The sequence below is a fragment of the Nematolebias whitei genome, chromosome 3 (genome assembly GCF_014905685.2).
Source record: "Nematolebias whitei isolate Nwh7 chromosome 3, NemWhi1, whole genome shotgun sequence".
Classification (NCBI taxonomy): domain Eukaryota; kingdom Metazoa; phylum Chordata; class Actinopteri; order Cyprinodontiformes; family Rivulidae; genus Nematolebias; species Nematolebias whitei.
Genome location: NC_056500.1, coordinates 45,147,135 through 45,165,142, shown reverse-complemented (window position 1 = coordinate 45,165,142; position 18,008 = coordinate 45,147,135). Strand labels below are relative to the sequence as shown.

Genomic DNA, 18,008 nt, shown 5'->3' with positions numbered 1-18,008 from the left:
AACCAAGACCTTATCTGACAGCGTTCCCTCCTTTTATTTAACTTCAGGTAGACCCTAAAGCGCTGGACAAAAGTCTTACTCAACGTTCTGTCACAACTGCAAGAGACACTGTGAACAAAATTCTGAATCCTTCTCAAGCTCTGGATGGAAGGGACGCGTTTATCAAGGTGAAAGAAGTAGATCTCTTCAGTCCAAAATATGAAGATTACTGTTCTCAAGTGACCCTTGTTCTTGAGATGTAGGCAGACCTCTGAGTGCAGTTCTGAAGAAGTGGATCATGCTTTAGTTCAAGTTCATGTATCTTTATTGTCATTTGTCTCACATGTGGTACATGAGGTGGAACGATATTGTGTACTCAAGTACACAGGTACATTTAGTGTACTTGTTGTAGCAGAATGTCTTTGTAGATAAATAGATTCAAAGCCGAGCAAAGTCCCAAGAAAAGTTTCTATGGTTTTAGTTTTTATGATAGTCTCCACTGGATTGTCCCCCACTGCAGAGTGAACAGGGGGGATTGGAAATACCCTTTGTCCATCCATCTGTCCGTCCATCCATCTGTTTGTCCATCCATGTGTGCATGTTCCTGGCAGGATAACTTAAAAGATAAATGAGGTATCAATTTCCATTTTGTTGTGTGGCTGCATATAGGCATAGGTAAGGTCACCATCAAAAACTGGGTTGCCACATCAAAATCCAAGATGACTGCTACTATACATATATACATGTTAACCTTGTGAACTGAATAATTCAAAAATTAACTATGTGCTGATTTCCATTTTAGTGTGTGGCTCCATCTAGGTGTAAGAAAGGTCACCATCAAAAATTGGGTTGCCAAGTCAAAATCCAATATGGCCGCTGCCATTTATATGCAAACCGACCCCCACTATCATTTGAGGAAAATATTTTTTCTAGTTTTTATACTACTTAAAGTGATAGTTTCTTCAAATGATAGGAGTGGCCGGCCAAAGATTAATCTTTGGTGTCCAAGTTCACCATTGGCCACGCCCTGGCTCCTCCATTGCACCTGTTGGTGGTTAAAATTGCTCTCTTCACGCACCAGGATCCATCACTCTGCGCTGCCTCAGACAAACAAAAAATGAACCTACCTCTGTTCTTCTGCACAGTATAACTCCTACCTACTTGAACATCTTGCACCAAAAACATTAAGGTTTACTTACATTCCCTATTCAATTCCAGTCCAGAAAAACACTCATGTCTAAAACGACAGACATTCACTATTTAAATAACTCAGCAACAGGGAACATCAGTGTATCGCTTGTATAACTTTATAATATTGCACATGTATGTTGATGTTTTTTATTGCCTGGGTTCATCTTTAAATCTGATTGAACAAAAGGATCTACTGAAATGTGATTTGGAAAAAAGACTAGCACAAATATTTGGTATATTATTTGTCTTTCAAGGCTATATATGGGAGACTTTTCATCTGGGTAGTGGACAAAATCAATGCTGCCATTTACAAGCCGCCAGAGGGTGAGAATGAGGACCGACAGTCAATAGGCCTTCTCGATATCTTTGGCTTTGAAAACTTCAAACAAAACAGGTCACTTTCTGCACCAACTCATGAATTTAGAGCTCTCTTGTTGCTTTTTTAAAGACAAAATCCATTTGGTGTTTGCTCCAACAGCTTTGAGCAGCTGTGCATTAACTTTGCAAACGAGCAACTGCAGCAGTTCTTCGTCAAACATGTGTTCAAGCTTGAGCAGGAGGAGTACACCCGTGAGAACATTATTTGGAAGCACATCGACTACCAAGACAACCAGCGCACTCTGGATGTTTTGGCAAGCAAACCTTTGAACATGCTGGCACTCATTGATGAGGAGAGCAGCTTCCCTAAGGTCTCTATTCTTATTGTTTTCAAAAGTTTTAAATGTAGCAAAGGACAGCAGGTTTCACTTGTGTGTACTTTGACTCATTTTCAGGGCACAGACACTACCATGCTCCAAAAGATGAATCAGGTTCACATGAAAGGAGACATCTATATTTCCCCCAAAAACAACCACGACACACAATTTGGAATCCGGCATTTTGCTGGAGTGGTCTATTATGATTCAAAAGGTAATTTTTCAAAATACTCAACAAATCCCTTTCTTTTAAAGTATCTGCTGGGTTCCAACGACTTCTGGAACATTGTAGGTTTCCTTGAGAAAAATCGTGATACACTCAGCCCAGACCTGATCCAACTGGTGGAGACATCCACCAACAAGCTCCTCAAGCAGACGTTTCAAAATGATCTGGCTTCCACTTCCAATATGATCAAGACCATCAACCCCAGGATGAACATCAACATGTCCAAGAACACAGTTCGGGTACATTCTATTTCAAATGTCCTTAAGACTCAGCTATAATCCTGAGGTAAACCAAGTTACACCCATGATCTTTGTTTTTGTCTGACAGCAAGGGTCCGATGGGAAGAAACGGGTCCCAACTCTGACCGGTCAGTTCCGCCAATCTCTGGATTCTTTGATGAAAACGCTGACCCTGTGCCAACCTTATTTCATTCGCTGCATCAAACCAAACGATTTCAAAAAGCCCATGGTGAGGAGAGACACACGATCCACTCAACCATATCCAAGACACACCTGCACTAACACAAACTGTTCATTGGACGTAAGTTCAACCCTGTCTTTGTGTCAGCTGTTCGACAGAGAACTGTGCATGCGTCAGCTCCGTTACTCTGGTATGATGGAGACCATCAAGATCCGGAAAGCTGGCTATCCAGTACGCTACACCTTCAGCGAGTTTCTAGATCGATATCGCGTCCTCCTGAAGACTTCTGTCTGTGACCCCAAAACAGTAAGCTGGGAATGATAAAGTATTTTTCTCATACTGTCCTCAACTTCTCTTACCTTGTATGTATGATGTTTGTGTTCTGACAGGAAAGTAAAGAGAGATGTTGTGAGAGCATTTGTGAAAGATTGCTTTCTACAAAAGACGACTGGAAGACTGGCAAGACGAAAATATTTCTCAAGGTGCTGCCTCACACTTGTAATAAAACTCTGTGTATAAGGATCATAGTTTGCTTGATGTGACATATTTTATTTGGAGTTGTAATTCTGCAGTCATAGGAAGAAGAAATCCCATCCTCCTTGAATTCAAGGGTTTTGCGTGTCCGTACATTAAAAAATGATCTGGTCTTTACCGGGTATAGATTTATTTAAATCTAACCTCTAGGGTACAAAGGCACACAACAGATTCCAACATGTCATTATTTGATCAATAAAAAGCGTGAAAATAGAAAAGCTGTGTGTGAATAAGTCCACCAAAGCTAGTAGAACCTCCTTTTATCAGACTGTCAATAGTACAGTATTTTTCTGTATGAGACACATGTGCCGTGGGTGCAAGAGAAACCCAAATCATCACCCTTTCATCATTGTGCTGACAGATGGTATGAGGTTTGTTCTCGTATGCTTTGATTTTACTCAAACATGGTGCTGTGCATTATGGGTAAACATCCCAACTTTGTTCTCATCTATCTAAAGGACATTGTTCCATAAGTTGTTCAATCAGATGCAACTTTACAAGTTGTGTTGCCATGTTGTTTTTAGAAAGAACAGGCAACCCTCACAAACACAGCCCTACTTGCTCAGTCTTTTTCTAATTGTCCCGTCATGACCTAAAACTTTTAATCTGTTAGCTGAGGTTTGTAGACTTTGAGACAAAGCTCTTGGGTTTGTTGTCATTTCTCTGAGCATCGCATGGATTGACCTTGAGCTGAATTTGCTTTGACGTCCACACCTGGGAAGATTGGCAGCTGTCTAAAATGATTTCCTATTGTGATTAATCTTTGTTCTGCTGAATGATGAACTCCAAATTGTTTGGAAAATTCTTTAACCCCTTCCAAATTAATAGGCAGCAACAGTTGTGTCTCTAACATCGTTGCTGATGTTTTTCCTTCTTGGCATTGTGTGACACACCTCCAAAGGATAAAACTCCTGTTTTACAGAGGTGCTCACACTGATGACCAGTCAATCTATACACTTGATTAATAGCACCTTGTTAATACTAAACCTTTCAGGTCCTAAGGAAGAAAAAGTGGTGGTCTCAGTTGTTTACATCCAGCTTTTCTATGTTGGCTTCTTTTTTGGTCTTAAAAATCAATTAAAAAAATAACATCATGCTACATCCTGCTTTATGTTTTATACATTTAAGGTTAGATATGATTAATTTTAAAACATAATAAAGACCAAATCCTTTTCATTGTGTCCTAATATGTAAAGTGGGTGGACATTTCATCCCCAACACTGTAAGTCTGTTCTAAAGTTGATTAGAGTCTTGTTTAGTTTATTTGTAACAGAGTGGTAATTGCTGCTGTTTTCTCTCAGGACCTCCATGATACTAAACTGGAACTAGAGAGAATGAAAGAGCTGAATGCAAAAGCTCTTATAATCCAGAAAGTCCTGAGGGGCTACAAATACAGGTACAAAATAAATGGTTTCAAAACAGTTCTTTGCCGTTTTGTGCGAGTTGTTGCCTCATCATATGTGGTTTGCACCTTGTAAAGGAAAGAATTCCTACAGAAAAAGGCAGCTGCGCTTGTCATTCAGAAGCATTGGAGAGGACATAAAGGCAGGAAGCTTTACAAAGTGGTGAGTCACTTTTTGAAACATCAGTATTCATTTTAACTTGGGAGGCTTTACTTGTATAAGACCTTTAGCTGTGCTCTATGTTTAGGTGCAACTGGGCTTTGCGAGGCTGCAGGCCCACGTTCGCTCTCGCCAGCTCCACGTCCAATACAAGAAGAAGCGGGAGGCTACTCTCGTGCTGCAGACCCAAATCAGAGGTTACCTGGCCAGGAAGGAATGGAAACGCAAGAGAAATGCAGTGATCCTTCTGCAGGCGCACACTCGAGGCCTGCTGGCCAAAAAGGCTGTCCAGAAGATGAAAAGGGATGTAAGTTCATCCCAGACTGGTTCCACAAGTTCTCAAACAGGTTTTGTTTAGCTGCACTTTTAGCTTTAGAGCAACCAAAGGCTGTAAGGGTTAGTGATAAAAAATGGAAACAGCTGGAGAAATATTTTCAACTAATTGGGTTTATTGGCAGCAAGAAAACAGTGTATAAAAGAACATTTTAAAGAAGCTGAATCTCTCAGGAGTAAAGATGGGTAGAGGTTTACCAGTCTGAAAAAATGTGTCTAAAATTCGTAATGAAACAATTGTGTTGCTCCACACTGTATCTGTTCTCACAAAGGTTTGCCATTATTTTCAGAAAACGGTGGCAAACAACAAATGTAAAAGTGTAGAGGTTTAATATTATCTAATATTTCTTTATGAGTCTGAAAAAAATGTAAAATCTGGTCCTTGTTTAGCTATTAGCCTAGCCACGATGAAGACTTTTGCTTGTTTTCCATGCTCAGTGCTCTAAATGATCTATGTCACGGCTGAACTATTGAGAACTATTTGACAGAGCAGCAATTCAAAAATGACCAGGTTAACCCTTTAATAGCCCACCTCCTGACCACTGTTGTGGGCAAAAAGAGATTCCCAAAACAACCAGGTGTAAGCTTCATCAGATTTATTACAAAGTGTTGGAGAACAGCCAGCAGTCATAGATCAATGATTTACAAGTCCGCACTTATCAATGCTTTGACCTTTCTGAGGTTCTGACCCTTTCTGACTTCCCGAACTAAAAAAAACAGTTTTGTAGAAACATCCAGCTGCCAGGCCCCAGCCCCTTCATCCCTGTCCGGCTTTATCAGAAACCAGCTGCAGTCGGGAGCAGGAGGAACCTTGGAGCCAGCAGCTCTCAAGGACTCTCCAAATTTACATCACTGTAATCATATCAGTCAGACGTTGAGGATAATTTAAACTACTCTGACTGTTCCTTACTGACTGGTTACACCAAGACTGATTATTACACAGAACATTTTAATATCATTCACAGTCACAGTACAGAGCAGTGAACGTTATGGAGCGTGGTTAGTACAAATATTACACATTCCCTTGACACCGCCATGCGGCTAAACAGTAACTTCTTTTCATTTATCAAATGTTTTTGCGTACCTCCTTCCCTAAGATCCCACTGTAGTTCATAAACGTCAGTGGTAAACCTACTTCTGTTAGACATGTTCCGACGCTTTGGGTTTTCTTCTTTCAGATAAACCTTTCTGCTAAGGAGAAACAAGAAGAACAGCGAGCCATTCTGGCAAAGCAAAAACACTTGGAGGAGGTGCTGAGGCAGAAGAGGGAGATGGAGGCCAGAGCCCAGACTGAGAACATCACAGACCAGGAGATGGTGGACAACATCTTTGGCTTCCTGCCCAGTATTGTTGGAGGGCAGGAAGGCCAGGCACCTGTGGGCTTTGAGGTTTGGGAACAAACAGTTCCTCTCGTGTTGTAGACTGATCAGAGCACAAAGCACAGTAAACCTGTTTGTGTTCACAGAATATTGAAGAGAAAAGGATCGTTATTGAGGAGATAGACATCGATGAAATCCCCATAGAGGAACAACCAAAAGAAGACTACGATGACCTGGATGAGTACTCGTTCTCCAAATTCGCCTCCATGTACTTCCAGGGTGCAGCCTCTGACACCCACATTCGACAGAGGCTTCGGCAGCCCCTGCTCTACCACGAGGATGAAGGAGACGTTCTGGTGCTTTTCTTAAACAGCATTAACATTAAAATAACGTTTATTTTATTTGTGCTTGTCTGTAGCATTAGAAAATATCACATGAAACAGTTAATGATTTTAATGAAACTCTCAGAAAATATCATCTGACCACGCATCAAGAGACGAGTTAAACCACATTTAAGATGGCTTCCACAGCTAAGACACATTAACAAACAAAAATGGCTATAATCCAATCCATTTTATGGATATTGAGCTAAAATTTGGGGTTGTATTAGCTGAGAGCCATCCTCAACTTATACTCTGAGCATTAACTGATTACATCAAATGATTGGAGCCAACACAGCCAGTCTGTTAGCAAAAAATCTAATGAATCACTGGATGGAGTTTAAACTTTTTTTTGGCTGGATGTGTATCTACAACTCATTTACTTCAGGAGTCATCTCTATTCAAGATGGCCGATAACTAACACTGCTAACTGAACTTAGCACCACAGACTTGGCTATAACTCAACTTTCCAAATATTGAGCTCAAGTTTGAAGTGGTGGCTTTAACATTTAACATAAACGTCACTTTTAATGACGTTTGTCGTATTTTCCTCAGGCTTCACTGACCGTGTGGTGGATGATTCTGAGATTCATGGGAGACCTCCCTGAGCCAAAGAGACAAGCCAAAGTTCAGGGAACAACTCAGGAGCGATTTATGCCGCAGGATCTGTTGTCCAGACAGGACCGACGTCTGAGCAATATGGTGGGCCTGGATCAGGTACAGATCCTGTTGTGTTTGTTTGCCTCTCCTTCCTGTCCTCTCAAACCCAGCCGGTCGAAGCAGATGGCCGCTTGTCCTGAGCCTGGTTCTGCTGGAGGTTTCTCCCTGTTAAAAGGGAGTTTTTCCTTCCCACTGTTACCACTGTGCTTGCTCAGGATGGGAGACTGCAATGAAGTGAAGATTCAACAAGTCTGCTGGATTCCTTAGATAGAGAATTTTACTAATTGACTTTTTTATATATGTGAATGTTTCTGTGCAGTGTCCTGAGACAACTTTGTTGTGAATTGGCGCTACATAAATTAACTGAATTGAATTGAAACTGAATATCCTCACCAGAAATTGGAGCATAAGAAGCTATTCTTTACTTGTTTTTAGAATCACACAAAACAATTATCTTAATTTTTTTTGTTCCAGAGGGTGTTGAGGAGTAACAAAGAGAGGAAGCCTTCTGCAGTACCAGAGGACCCGGCACAAAAGAGAAAGGGCTCCATTTTCACAGACCTTCTGTCAAAAAACAGGAAGGCATCAGCAGTTCCCAGTGAAGTGGCTCAAAACCCGAAGGTGTACACTGTTCCAGAAGCTAACAGTCGTCCAAGAAAAGGCTCCACGTTCACTGACCTATTATCCAGGAACAAAAAAGCCCCCCCTGTTAGAGAAAATGGAAGCTTCAAGTCAGCTTCCAGCTTCAGGAAGCCCTCCATCATCATGGAGGAGGTGAGGTGGACGTCTGAGGAACATGTCTGCTGAAAACTATCTTCAACCTGCTGATGGACATTTCATCTTTGTTCCTACAGTCAGATGATCTAACTGAGGTGCCCAAGACCCCCACCCTGCAAACAGTGAATGAAGACAGTGATGTGATGATTGGAGAGGGACCAACCCTGGACAGGCCCCTGACGTCTCTTGAAAAAGTCCACATCATCGTGAACTACGCCATCATCAGACCTGACCTCAGGTTTTAACTCCTTTACTGTTCCCCGTCCATCTGTGCATGTTGTGAGCATGATGACTTGAAAAACAAAACTTCCATTTTTGGTGTGCGGCTACATCTAGGTGTATGAAAGTTTCCTTTTAAAAAACTGTCCGGTGCTTGAAAGTTTGTGAACTCTTTAAAATTTTCTATATTTCTACATAAATATGACCTCACCATCAGATTTTCACACAAGTCCTAAAATAGATTAAGAGAACCCAGTTAAACAAATGAGACTAAAATATATCCTGATGCATGCTCAATACTAATGAGACTAAAATATACTTGTTCATTTATTTATTGAGGAAAATGAACCAATATTACACATTTGTGAGTAGCATACTGCTTGTTTTTTTGTCTTACAGCTAATTCCACTTTTTGAGCCAGACCTAACAAAGTCTTGTCTTCACAGGGATGAGATTTATTGTCAAATCTGCAAGCAGCTTCAAGACAACAACAACAGGAACAGTTACTTCCGTGGCTGGATCCTGCTGTCCCTCTGTCTGGGCGTGTTTACTCCAAGCGAACGCTTTAAAAGAGTAAGTAAAACCATCCCACTGACTATTTCAGCCTAGGCCTGTCACAATAACAAATTTTGCTGGGCAATTAATTGTCTCAGAAATTATTGCGATAAATGATAATATTGTTTGAAATTTGACAATAATTAGTAATTACTGTCAAATTTAAGAAGAAATGTTGGTTAATTTTTGTGTGTAGTACCTTTTTTCGACCACCGGATGGCAGTATAAGACTGTTTGAAACGAAGGATGGATAGTGAGGGAGCGAGCAGTGTGTCTCTTTAAGAAAAATGGGAGGGAGGCTCCTTGACGTGACACGGGCTGTCTCGCCTTCCTTTTTTTCTGTTCTTAAAATGACGAATGCTCGTGTGGTTTGAGCTCTTTAGCATAGCATTTTTCACACAAAGCTTTTAATAAAAAAATATAAAAAAAATCAGTAAACAAGCTCTCAGCTTCTTTTTTCAGAGAAAAACAACTTTTTTGATGAAGGCACGGGTTTCAAATGTGAATTTTGGAGTTTTGACAAGACAGAGGTTTATTCCTGAGGTCGGCCTGTTAGCTTAGCTCATAGCTTAGCTTCTCAGATTAGCTGCTTTTAACGATCCAAAAACACGATTTTGGACAGAGAAATGGAGGAGTCAGTGAAGAGCACCGGAGTTGAGCCGTGTTTTCAGTAGAAAGAGAGAGACACAAAGAAACAATAAAGCTGATAAATGAAAACGAGGTTGATAATTTTCATTTATCATGTGATTAATTGGTTAATTGATTTATTGCTTATTGCAACAAGCCTATTTCAGCCTCATAAACGTTGAGTGTGCTCTTTCTTTATTTTACCTTCTCAGTGACTAGCAGTGGAGAGAGGTGCAGGTAGAGCTACATGCCTAAAAATGTGTGTGGTTTGGGAGAACAAGTTTTCCATAAGTTTTGTTGCAGCATAAAGGACTGAAACTACAAGTCAGAATGTGACAACTCCAAAAGTTAAATTAAAACAGGAAAGCGAGATCTGTGGAATTAGAATTACTTTCATTAAAAAATGACAAACCAGCTGTTTAGATGAAATGTTTCCTAAATAGATTTTTGTCTTAAAGTTTGTTAACTCCATGTTGAAACTTTAAAGGAACAAATAAGCTGCTGTCAACAAAACAACAGACACAGGGATCATCGTCATCAGAAGCAATCAGTTATAATATATAAGTTTTTACATGATATTTACTATAAAATTATAAAATCTTGAGTGAATGTTTAAGTAAAGTTGTTAAAATGTGTCAATATTAACAAAAATTTGAATATGTTTCTATTTAACTAAATAATATCATTCCACAATATGATAAAAACCTTTTAAAGTGAGAAAAAAAAATTAACATTTAATTCAGAACAATAAAATCAAAATTTGTGGGAAAAAAATCATCCAATTTCATACAATTCTTGGAAAATAATGACTTTTGTTTATTTGTGCTGTGTAGTTTATTTTACAGTGGCCTATATTTGAGTAAATACTTTGTAATTTGTCATTTATTTTAAGTGAACGTTACAGAAAATGAAGCTACAATATAAAGAAAAATAGACATTCACAGAAATTCACTTTCTTTAAGTGCAAAAGAATGGAATATTTTCCAACTCCATTAATAATCATTTTCAATAACTGTGATTATTTTTCTCAGTGAAGCGTGTTTTCTGCATCGCTTGTTGTGTTCGCAGTATCTCCAGAGTTTCATTCGTTTTGCTCCCGGGGGCTACTCGTCCTATTGTGCTGAGAGGCTGCGGCGCACCATCATGAACGGAGTGAGAGCGGAGCCTCCAGCCTGGCTGGAGCTGCAGGTGCACAACACACTTCCAGTTCCTCTCATTCCACTTTAATGACAAACTGGGGGCTGACGTAATGCAACTGGCAAAATATCTGTGTGGATTTGTTTGCTGTGGTGACGCCTGCAGAAGAGAGCAGTCAGATAGAACAACCTATAATCCATCCATCCATCCATCCATCCATCCATCCATCCATTATCTTTACCTGCTTCTTCTTGTTTTGGGTTGTGGGAGTCACTGGTGCCCATGTTCAGCAGTCACTGTGTGAGAGGTGGGGGACACCCTGGACAGATCTCCCGTCCATCACAGGGACACATAGAGACAAACGAGACAAACAACCATTCACTCTCTCACTCACACCTAGAGACAATTTAGAGTTACCAATCAGCCTAACATGCATGTTTTTGGTCTGTGGAAGGAAACTGGAGTACCCGGGGAAAACCGACACATGCACGGAGAGAACATGCAAACTCCACCCAGAAAGGTCCCGGGCCGAGATTTGAACTGGCGACTTCGCTGAGAGGCAACAACTGAGCCACTGCGCTGCCCACAACCTATATAATGACCAAAAAAAAAACAAAAAAAGGAAAGATGGAAACCAACCAAACAAACCAAAAACATTTTTCTTAGATTTTGTGTTTGTTAGTAAAATATGTCATGAATAAGTGGGCAGGTTTAAGTGAAACTTTCAGGAAATAACAGTTGGATGTATTGTAGCTCTGCAACTTATTACCTTTTGCAATCACCCAAATTCAAGATGGCCACCACAGCCGATCATCGTTATTCAACACAAAACTGATTCTTACTCAGCTAGTGTTGTTCACATTCATACATTTTCAGCTACAACCTATTTAGTGTGGTTACATCCAAACATACTCTTAAGTCCTAACAGTTCACGCCAGATGGTCTCATTTACATTTGCTTTGTCCAAAATGGCTATAACTTGGTCCTTTCTAACGTAAGATTATTTTAGTTTAAAAATCCAGCATAGAAAAAAATGCATTCCTTCAAGGAATGTTAGGCCTTTTGGTTTTATGCCTTTGAAACACATTTTTGAAGTACAAATAATTGGGTCAATTTCAAATTATGACATTTCTTTGGTTTGTAGTGGACCACTGTAGAGTTCAGCTTCAAGACTGAGCTGAACTCTACACCAGAACTCTTCTGGAACTCTTCTCCTTGAACTAGGAAGTGCCAAACTTTTTTATGAAGGGTCACTTCCGGTTCATTTGAGAGCTTTTTGATTGGTGGATGGACCAAAGCAGAGGTGTGGTTTGTGATGTAAGGTGTTATGGAAAGTCAAGGATTGTTTAAGAACAGACAGAAAGATATCATGGAAAAACCAGACTTCGTGGCGTCGCTCACCAAATATCTTGCTGTAAAAGTTAAACATGACATTTCTTTTCAGTAAACTTCTTAGTTGACCGAAGCTTGAACTTTAACACACTTACAACTTTGCTCACTTCAAAGCAGACGATCAAGAAATTGAATCATTACTCTGTAATGTACTCTAACTTGATTTCACTTTGAATTGAGGATTAAAAATCATTACACTGTTTAAGTAAATAAAAATGAGTAGTTCACTTCAACATGTAAACATTGTTTGAACTAACACAATTTGATTATCAAACATTTGTAAAATAGTAATGATCATAGAGAATTGTCTTTTTCCACTTGATTAATTCAAGAAAGAAAGTCTCAGGATGGGTCAAACTGTATTTCTGGATTCAAATCAATGAAATGACAGTTTCTGTCCATCTGGTCAGTTTTGACATCAGGCCTAGTCCACTACAGGTTTGCAATGTAACAAAACATAAAGTCTTTTGAAACAATATCCTTCAGACGGGATCAAGCGGGGATGTTTGTTCAGAATGCACAGCCGGACATTTAAATAAAACAAGTTAGTGAAGCAGATGAACTAAATGTGATACAAGCACCAAACTTGGCATGGTTGTTCCCAAAGTTCTTCTGAACAATTCTACATGATTGGCCATCTAAAAATCCAAAATTGTTAATTTATCATTACAGTTACGTATGTTATTATTAATAATACCTATTGTACAAGGTTACTGAAAGAAGAAAATATAAATTGACACAAAGATCATTCAACTTGATCAAGGAATCGGATTACTATATGATTACTGTGTGGAAATAAGCTCATCTTAAAAAAAGACCGCCATCTTGGATTTTCAAATGGCCAGTAAGGCTGATTTGACAGAGACTTCAAAGATAATCATTATATCAAATTTGGTGCTTGTATCACAATTTGCATGGTTTTCATGTCATCCACTCTACTAAATGTGTTGTATCCTCACAAACTGTTGAGCACGGTGGTGGAGTGCTGATGATCTGGGCTTGTTGTGCAGTCACAGGACCTGTATACAGAGTATTATAGAGTCCAATGTGAGGCTTTGGATAAAACTCTAACAAAATTTCTTTAACTTTCTGTATTAACTGAAAGTATTTTTAGCAACTTAAATGAGCAACATGTTTGTTTTTCACTGATCAATTCTTTGCACTGTGACAGGCAACAAAGACAAAGAAGCCCATGATAGTAACGGTGGCGCTGATGGACGGTCGCTCCATCAACCTTCCTGTTGACTCAGCTTCTACGTCCAAGGAAGTCTGCCAACTCGTCTCCAACAAAATCAAACTCACAGACGTTTTTGGTTTTTCTCTCTATGTCGCCATGTATGAAAAGGTGGGACCAGCGACACGTAAATCCTTCTGACCTCCACAGAGTTTCCTTTTAACAAATCAATGTTTTTTACTAATGAAATGAGAAAACAGCCTTTATTTTTTCTTAAAAAAATGTTTATTTATCCTGAAGGTGTGGGCTCTGGGCAGCGGCCGAGAGCACGTCATGGATGGCATCTCCCAGTGTGAGCAGGAAGTGAAGAGGAAGGGAGGACAGGAGCAGCACGCTCCATGGCGTCTCTTTATCCGTAAGGAAGTGTTCACTCCGTGGCATGACAGCAAAGAGGACAAGGTCAGCACGGACCTCATCTACAAACAGGTCGTCCATGGCCTGAAGTATGGAGAGTACCAGACCGAAAAGGTGGGCTCACTTCTATCATAAAAGTTTCTTACCAAATTCTTGCCTCAGAACTGATCATTTCTCTCCAAAAAATTTATTTACACAGGAGGATGATATCATTGACCTCACTGCAAAACATCTGTACATCCAGCACGGCTCAGACAGCCGGCCGGAGAACGTGAAGCAGGCAGTGCAGGACTGCATCACCACCTCTCTGCTGGAGGCCAAATCAGAAGCCAAACTGGTTCAGATGGTCAGCTTGGCTCATGCTCAGGTCAGTCACAGCCTTCATCTGCGATATATGCATAAAAGAAAAGCTCTATCAAGGAGCTATTCTTCTTAAAGTAGAATAAATGTACCTTCTCTTGTAAAACACTCAAGGGTTCGTTCTTGAGTTCAAGACAAAATGTTGACTCAGTGAAGGCAGAGATGGTCGACTACGCCAGAGAGAAGTGGCCCATGTTCTTCTCCAGGTTTTTTGAAGCCACCAAACTGTCAGGTAAGAAAGCTTTACCTCGTATCTCAAACAAACTTTATTTCAAACAGCAACAAAAACGAACCTAAAATATGCAACATCACATTAAAACTAAAAAAATAATTTTCTGCTAAACTGCAGGGCTGAATGAGTGGCTGAAACTGAGTTGTTAAATCAAAAAGAAGTAAAACATTAGTCAAAAACCCCTAAAGCAAAATTTTAGCTATAAGACAAAAGTAGCAAAATGCTTGTTAGATGCTAAAATTAGCTAAGGGAAAGCTGAAAGCTAAAATAATAAAAGGTTACTCAATTCTAAAATTTACTATTGGTTAGCTAAAACTTAAAAGTATCAAAATGCAAGTTCAAAAAATCAAAAAGCTAACTCAAAGCTAAAGGTAGCAAATTATTAACTAAAAGCTAAAAATAGTTAAACACTACACTTACCTATTTATGAAAAAAAAAAAATAAGCTTTTCCCTCTTAAGGGGTCTCCACAGCGAGTCATCCTCCTCCATCTCACTCTGTCCTCTGCATCCTCTGTCCTCACTCCAACTACCTTCGTGTCCTCTCTAACTGCATCCATATACAGGTCCTTCTCAAAAAATGAGCATATTGTGATAAAGGTCATTATTTTCCATAATGTAATGATAAAAATGAAACTTTCATATATTTCAGATTCATTGCACACCAACTGAAATATTCCAGGTCTTTAATTGTTTTAATACTGATGATTATGGCATACAGCTCATGAAAACCCCAAAAATTAGCATATCATGAAAAGGTTCTCTAAACAAGCTATTAACCTAACCATCTGAATCAACGACGTAACGCTAAACACCTGCAAAAGATTTCTGAGGCTTTTAAAAACTCCCAGCCTTGTTCATTACTCAAAACCGCAATCATGGGTAAGACTGCCGACCTGACTGCTGTCCAGAAGGCCATCATTGACACCCTCAAGCAAGAGGGTAAGACACAGAAAGAAATTGCTGAACGAATAGGCTGTTCCCAGAGAGCTGTATCAAGGCACCTCAGTGGGAAGTCTGTGGGAAGGGAAAAGTGTGGCAGAAAACGCTGCACAACGAGAAGAGGTGACCGGGCCCTGAGGAGGATTGTGGAGAAGGGCCGATTCCAGACCTTGGGGGACCTGCGGAAGCAGTGGACTGAGTCTGGAGTAGAAACATCCAGAGCCACCGTGCACAGGCGTGTGCAGGAAATGGGCTACAGGTGCCACATTCCCCAGGTCAAGCCACTTTTGAACCAGAAACAGCGGCAGAAGCGCCTGACCTGGGCTACAGAGAAGCAGCACTGGACTGTTGCTCAGTGGTCCAAAGTACTTTTTTCGGATGAAAGCAAATTTTGCATGTCATTCGGAAATCAAGGTGCCAGAGTCTGGAGGAAGACTGGGGAGAAGGAACTGCCAAAATGCCAGAAGTCCAGTGTGAAGCACCCACAGTCAGTGATGGTCTGGGGTGCCATGTCAGCTGTTGGTGTTGGTCCACTGTGTTTTATCAAGGGCAGGGTCAATGCAGCTAGCTATCAGGAGATTTTGGAGCACTTCATGCTTCCATCTGCTGACAAGCTTTATGGAGATGAAAATTTCATTTTTCAGCATGACCTGGCACCTGCTCACAGTGCCAAAACCACTGGTAAATGGTTTACTGACCATGGTATTACTGTGCTCAATTGGCCTGCCAACTCTCCTGACCTGAACCCCATAGAGAACCTGTGGGATATTGTGAAGAGAAAGTTGAGAGACGCAAGACCCAACACTCTGGATGAGCTTAAGGCCGCTATCGAAGCATCCTGGGCCTCCATAACACCTCAGCAGTGCCACATTGCCTCCATGCCACGCTGCATTGAAGCAGTCATTCATGCAAAAGGATTCCCGACCAAGTATTGAGTGCATAACTGAACATGATTATTTGAAGGTTGGCGTTTTTTGTATTAAAAACACTTGTCTTTCATTGGTGGGATGAAATATGCTAATTTTTTGGGACAGGCATTTTGGGTTTTCATGAGCTGTATGCCATAATCATGAGTATTAAAACAATTAAAGACCTGAAATATTTCAGTTGGTGTGCAATGAATCTGAAATATATTAAAGTTTCATTTTTATCATTACATTATGGAAAATAATGACCTTTATCACAATATGCTAATTTTTTGAGAAGGACCTGTATCTCCTCTTTGTCTTTTTCCTGGCAGCTGCATTTCTAACATCCTTCTACCAATATACCAACTGTCCCTCCTCTGGACATGTCTAAACCATCTCAGTCTGGCCTCTCTAACTTTATCTCCCAGTTCTTCAACCTGTGTTGTACCTCTGATGATCTCACTCCTAATCTTATCCATCCTTGTCACTCCTAAGGAGAACCTTAACATCTTCATTTCTGTCACTTCCAGTTCTTTCTCCTGTCTTTTTGTCAATGTCTCTGTCTCCAGACCATACAACATAGCTGGTCTCACCACTGTCTTGTAAACTTTTCCTTTGAGCTTTGCTGACACCTTTTTATCACAAATCACTCCTGAAACTTTTCTCCATCCACTCCATACTGCCTGGACTCTCTTCTTCACCTCTTTACCACATTCCCCATTTTCTTGGACCATGGCCCTTTAGTACTTGAAGTCCTGCACCTTTGTGATCTCTGCTCCTTGTAGCCTCACTGTTGCACCTCCTCCCTCTCATTCACACACATGTACTCTGCCTTACTACGGCTGACTTTCATTCCTGTTCTTTCAAGTGCATACCTCCACCTCTCCAAGTTCTCTTCCACCTATTCCCTGTTCTCACCACAGATCACAATGTCATCTGCAAACATCATAGTCCACAAACATCATAGTCCATGGTGATTCCTGCCTGACCTCATCTGTTAGTCGTTCCATCACCAGAACAAACAAGAAGGGGCTCAGAGCCGGTCTGTGATGCACTCCCACCTCCAACTTGAAGCTATTTGTCACTCTTACAGCACATCTCACCACTGTCCTGCTGTCCTCATACATGTCCTGTACCAGGCTAACATACTTCTCTTCCACTACAGATTTCCTCATGCAATATCACACCTCCTCCTTCAGCACACAATCGTATGCTTTTCTAAATCCACAATGACAAAATGGAGTTCTTTCTGGCCATCTCTGTACTTCTCCATCAGGATCCTCAAAGCAAAGATGGTATCTGTGGTGCTCTTTCTCAGCATGAAACCAGACTGCTGCTCACAAATAGTCACCTCTCATCTAAGTCTAGCTTCCACAACTCTCTCCCAGATCTTCATTGTGTGACTCATTAACTTAATTCCCCTGTAGTTGCTACAACTCTGTACATCACCCTTGTTCTTAAAAATGGGCACCAGCACACTTCTTCTTCATTCTTCAGGCATTTTCTCACCTTCAAATATGCCATTGAATATTTGAGTCAAAAACCTCACTGCCATCTCTCCAAGACATTTTCAAGCCTCCACTGGTATGTCATCAGGTTCTACTGCCTTCCCCTTCTTCTTTCTTTTCAGAGCTTTCTGAAATTCACCCTCAATAATCTTTCCCACTTTCTGGTTCACAGTTTCTATGACATCTAATCATCTTTCTCTTTTGTTCTCGTCATTCATTAGCTCTTCAGATAACTCCTTCCATCTTCCCATCATGCTCTCCTCACTTGTTAGACAACACTATTCCTGTATTTAACAAGCCTAACCTGTTGCACATCTTTTCCAGCCTGATCTCTCTGTCTCGCCAATCAGTAAAAATCCTTCTCACCCTCTTTAGTATCCAGTCTCCCATATCATCATATGCCTTCCACTTTGCCTTTGCTACCTCACTCTTTGCTTTATGTTGTATCTCCTAATATCCCTGTCTC

At 40.4% G+C, this 18,008-nt stretch overlaps 1 protein-coding gene across 1 annotated transcript in view; it reads left to right on the top strand.

The window, feature by feature from the left end:
- Nucleotides 1-18,008, top strand: part of LOC119407534 (unconventional myosin-VIIa) — a 44,283-nt gene that overhangs the window by 6,274 nt on the left and 20,001 nt on the right. The window contains exons 11-32 of the mRNA XM_037674356.1: nucleotides 48-167; nucleotides 1,425-1,564; nucleotides 1,649-1,859; nucleotides 1,944-2,079; nucleotides 2,158-2,330; nucleotides 2,419-2,559; nucleotides 2,659-2,817; nucleotides 2,901-2,993; nucleotides 4,347-4,441; nucleotides 4,526-4,610; nucleotides 4,696-4,914; nucleotides 6,119-6,328; nucleotides 6,406-6,615; nucleotides 7,195-7,356; nucleotides 7,774-8,073; nucleotides 8,154-8,314; nucleotides 8,742-8,868; nucleotides 10,546-10,665; nucleotides 13,178-13,351; nucleotides 13,481-13,708; nucleotides 13,794-13,961; nucleotides 14,069-14,186. Coding sequence (XP_037530284.1) covers nucleotides 48-167; nucleotides 1,425-1,564; nucleotides 1,649-1,859; nucleotides 1,944-2,079; nucleotides 2,158-2,330; nucleotides 2,419-2,559; nucleotides 2,659-2,817; nucleotides 2,901-2,993; nucleotides 4,347-4,441; nucleotides 4,526-4,610; nucleotides 4,696-4,914; nucleotides 6,119-6,328; nucleotides 6,406-6,615; nucleotides 7,195-7,356; nucleotides 7,774-8,073; nucleotides 8,154-8,314; nucleotides 8,742-8,868; nucleotides 10,546-10,665; nucleotides 13,178-13,351; nucleotides 13,481-13,708; nucleotides 13,794-13,961; nucleotides 14,069-14,186 — 3,550 coding nt within the window. The remainder of the gene's footprint in view (nucleotides 1-47; nucleotides 168-1,424; nucleotides 1,565-1,648; nucleotides 1,860-1,943; nucleotides 2,080-2,157; nucleotides 2,331-2,418; nucleotides 2,560-2,658; nucleotides 2,818-2,900; nucleotides 2,994-4,346; nucleotides 4,442-4,525; nucleotides 4,611-4,695; nucleotides 4,915-6,118; nucleotides 6,329-6,405; nucleotides 6,616-7,194; nucleotides 7,357-7,773; nucleotides 8,074-8,153; nucleotides 8,315-8,741; nucleotides 8,869-10,545; nucleotides 10,666-13,177; nucleotides 13,352-13,480; nucleotides 13,709-13,793; nucleotides 13,962-14,068; nucleotides 14,187-18,008) is intronic.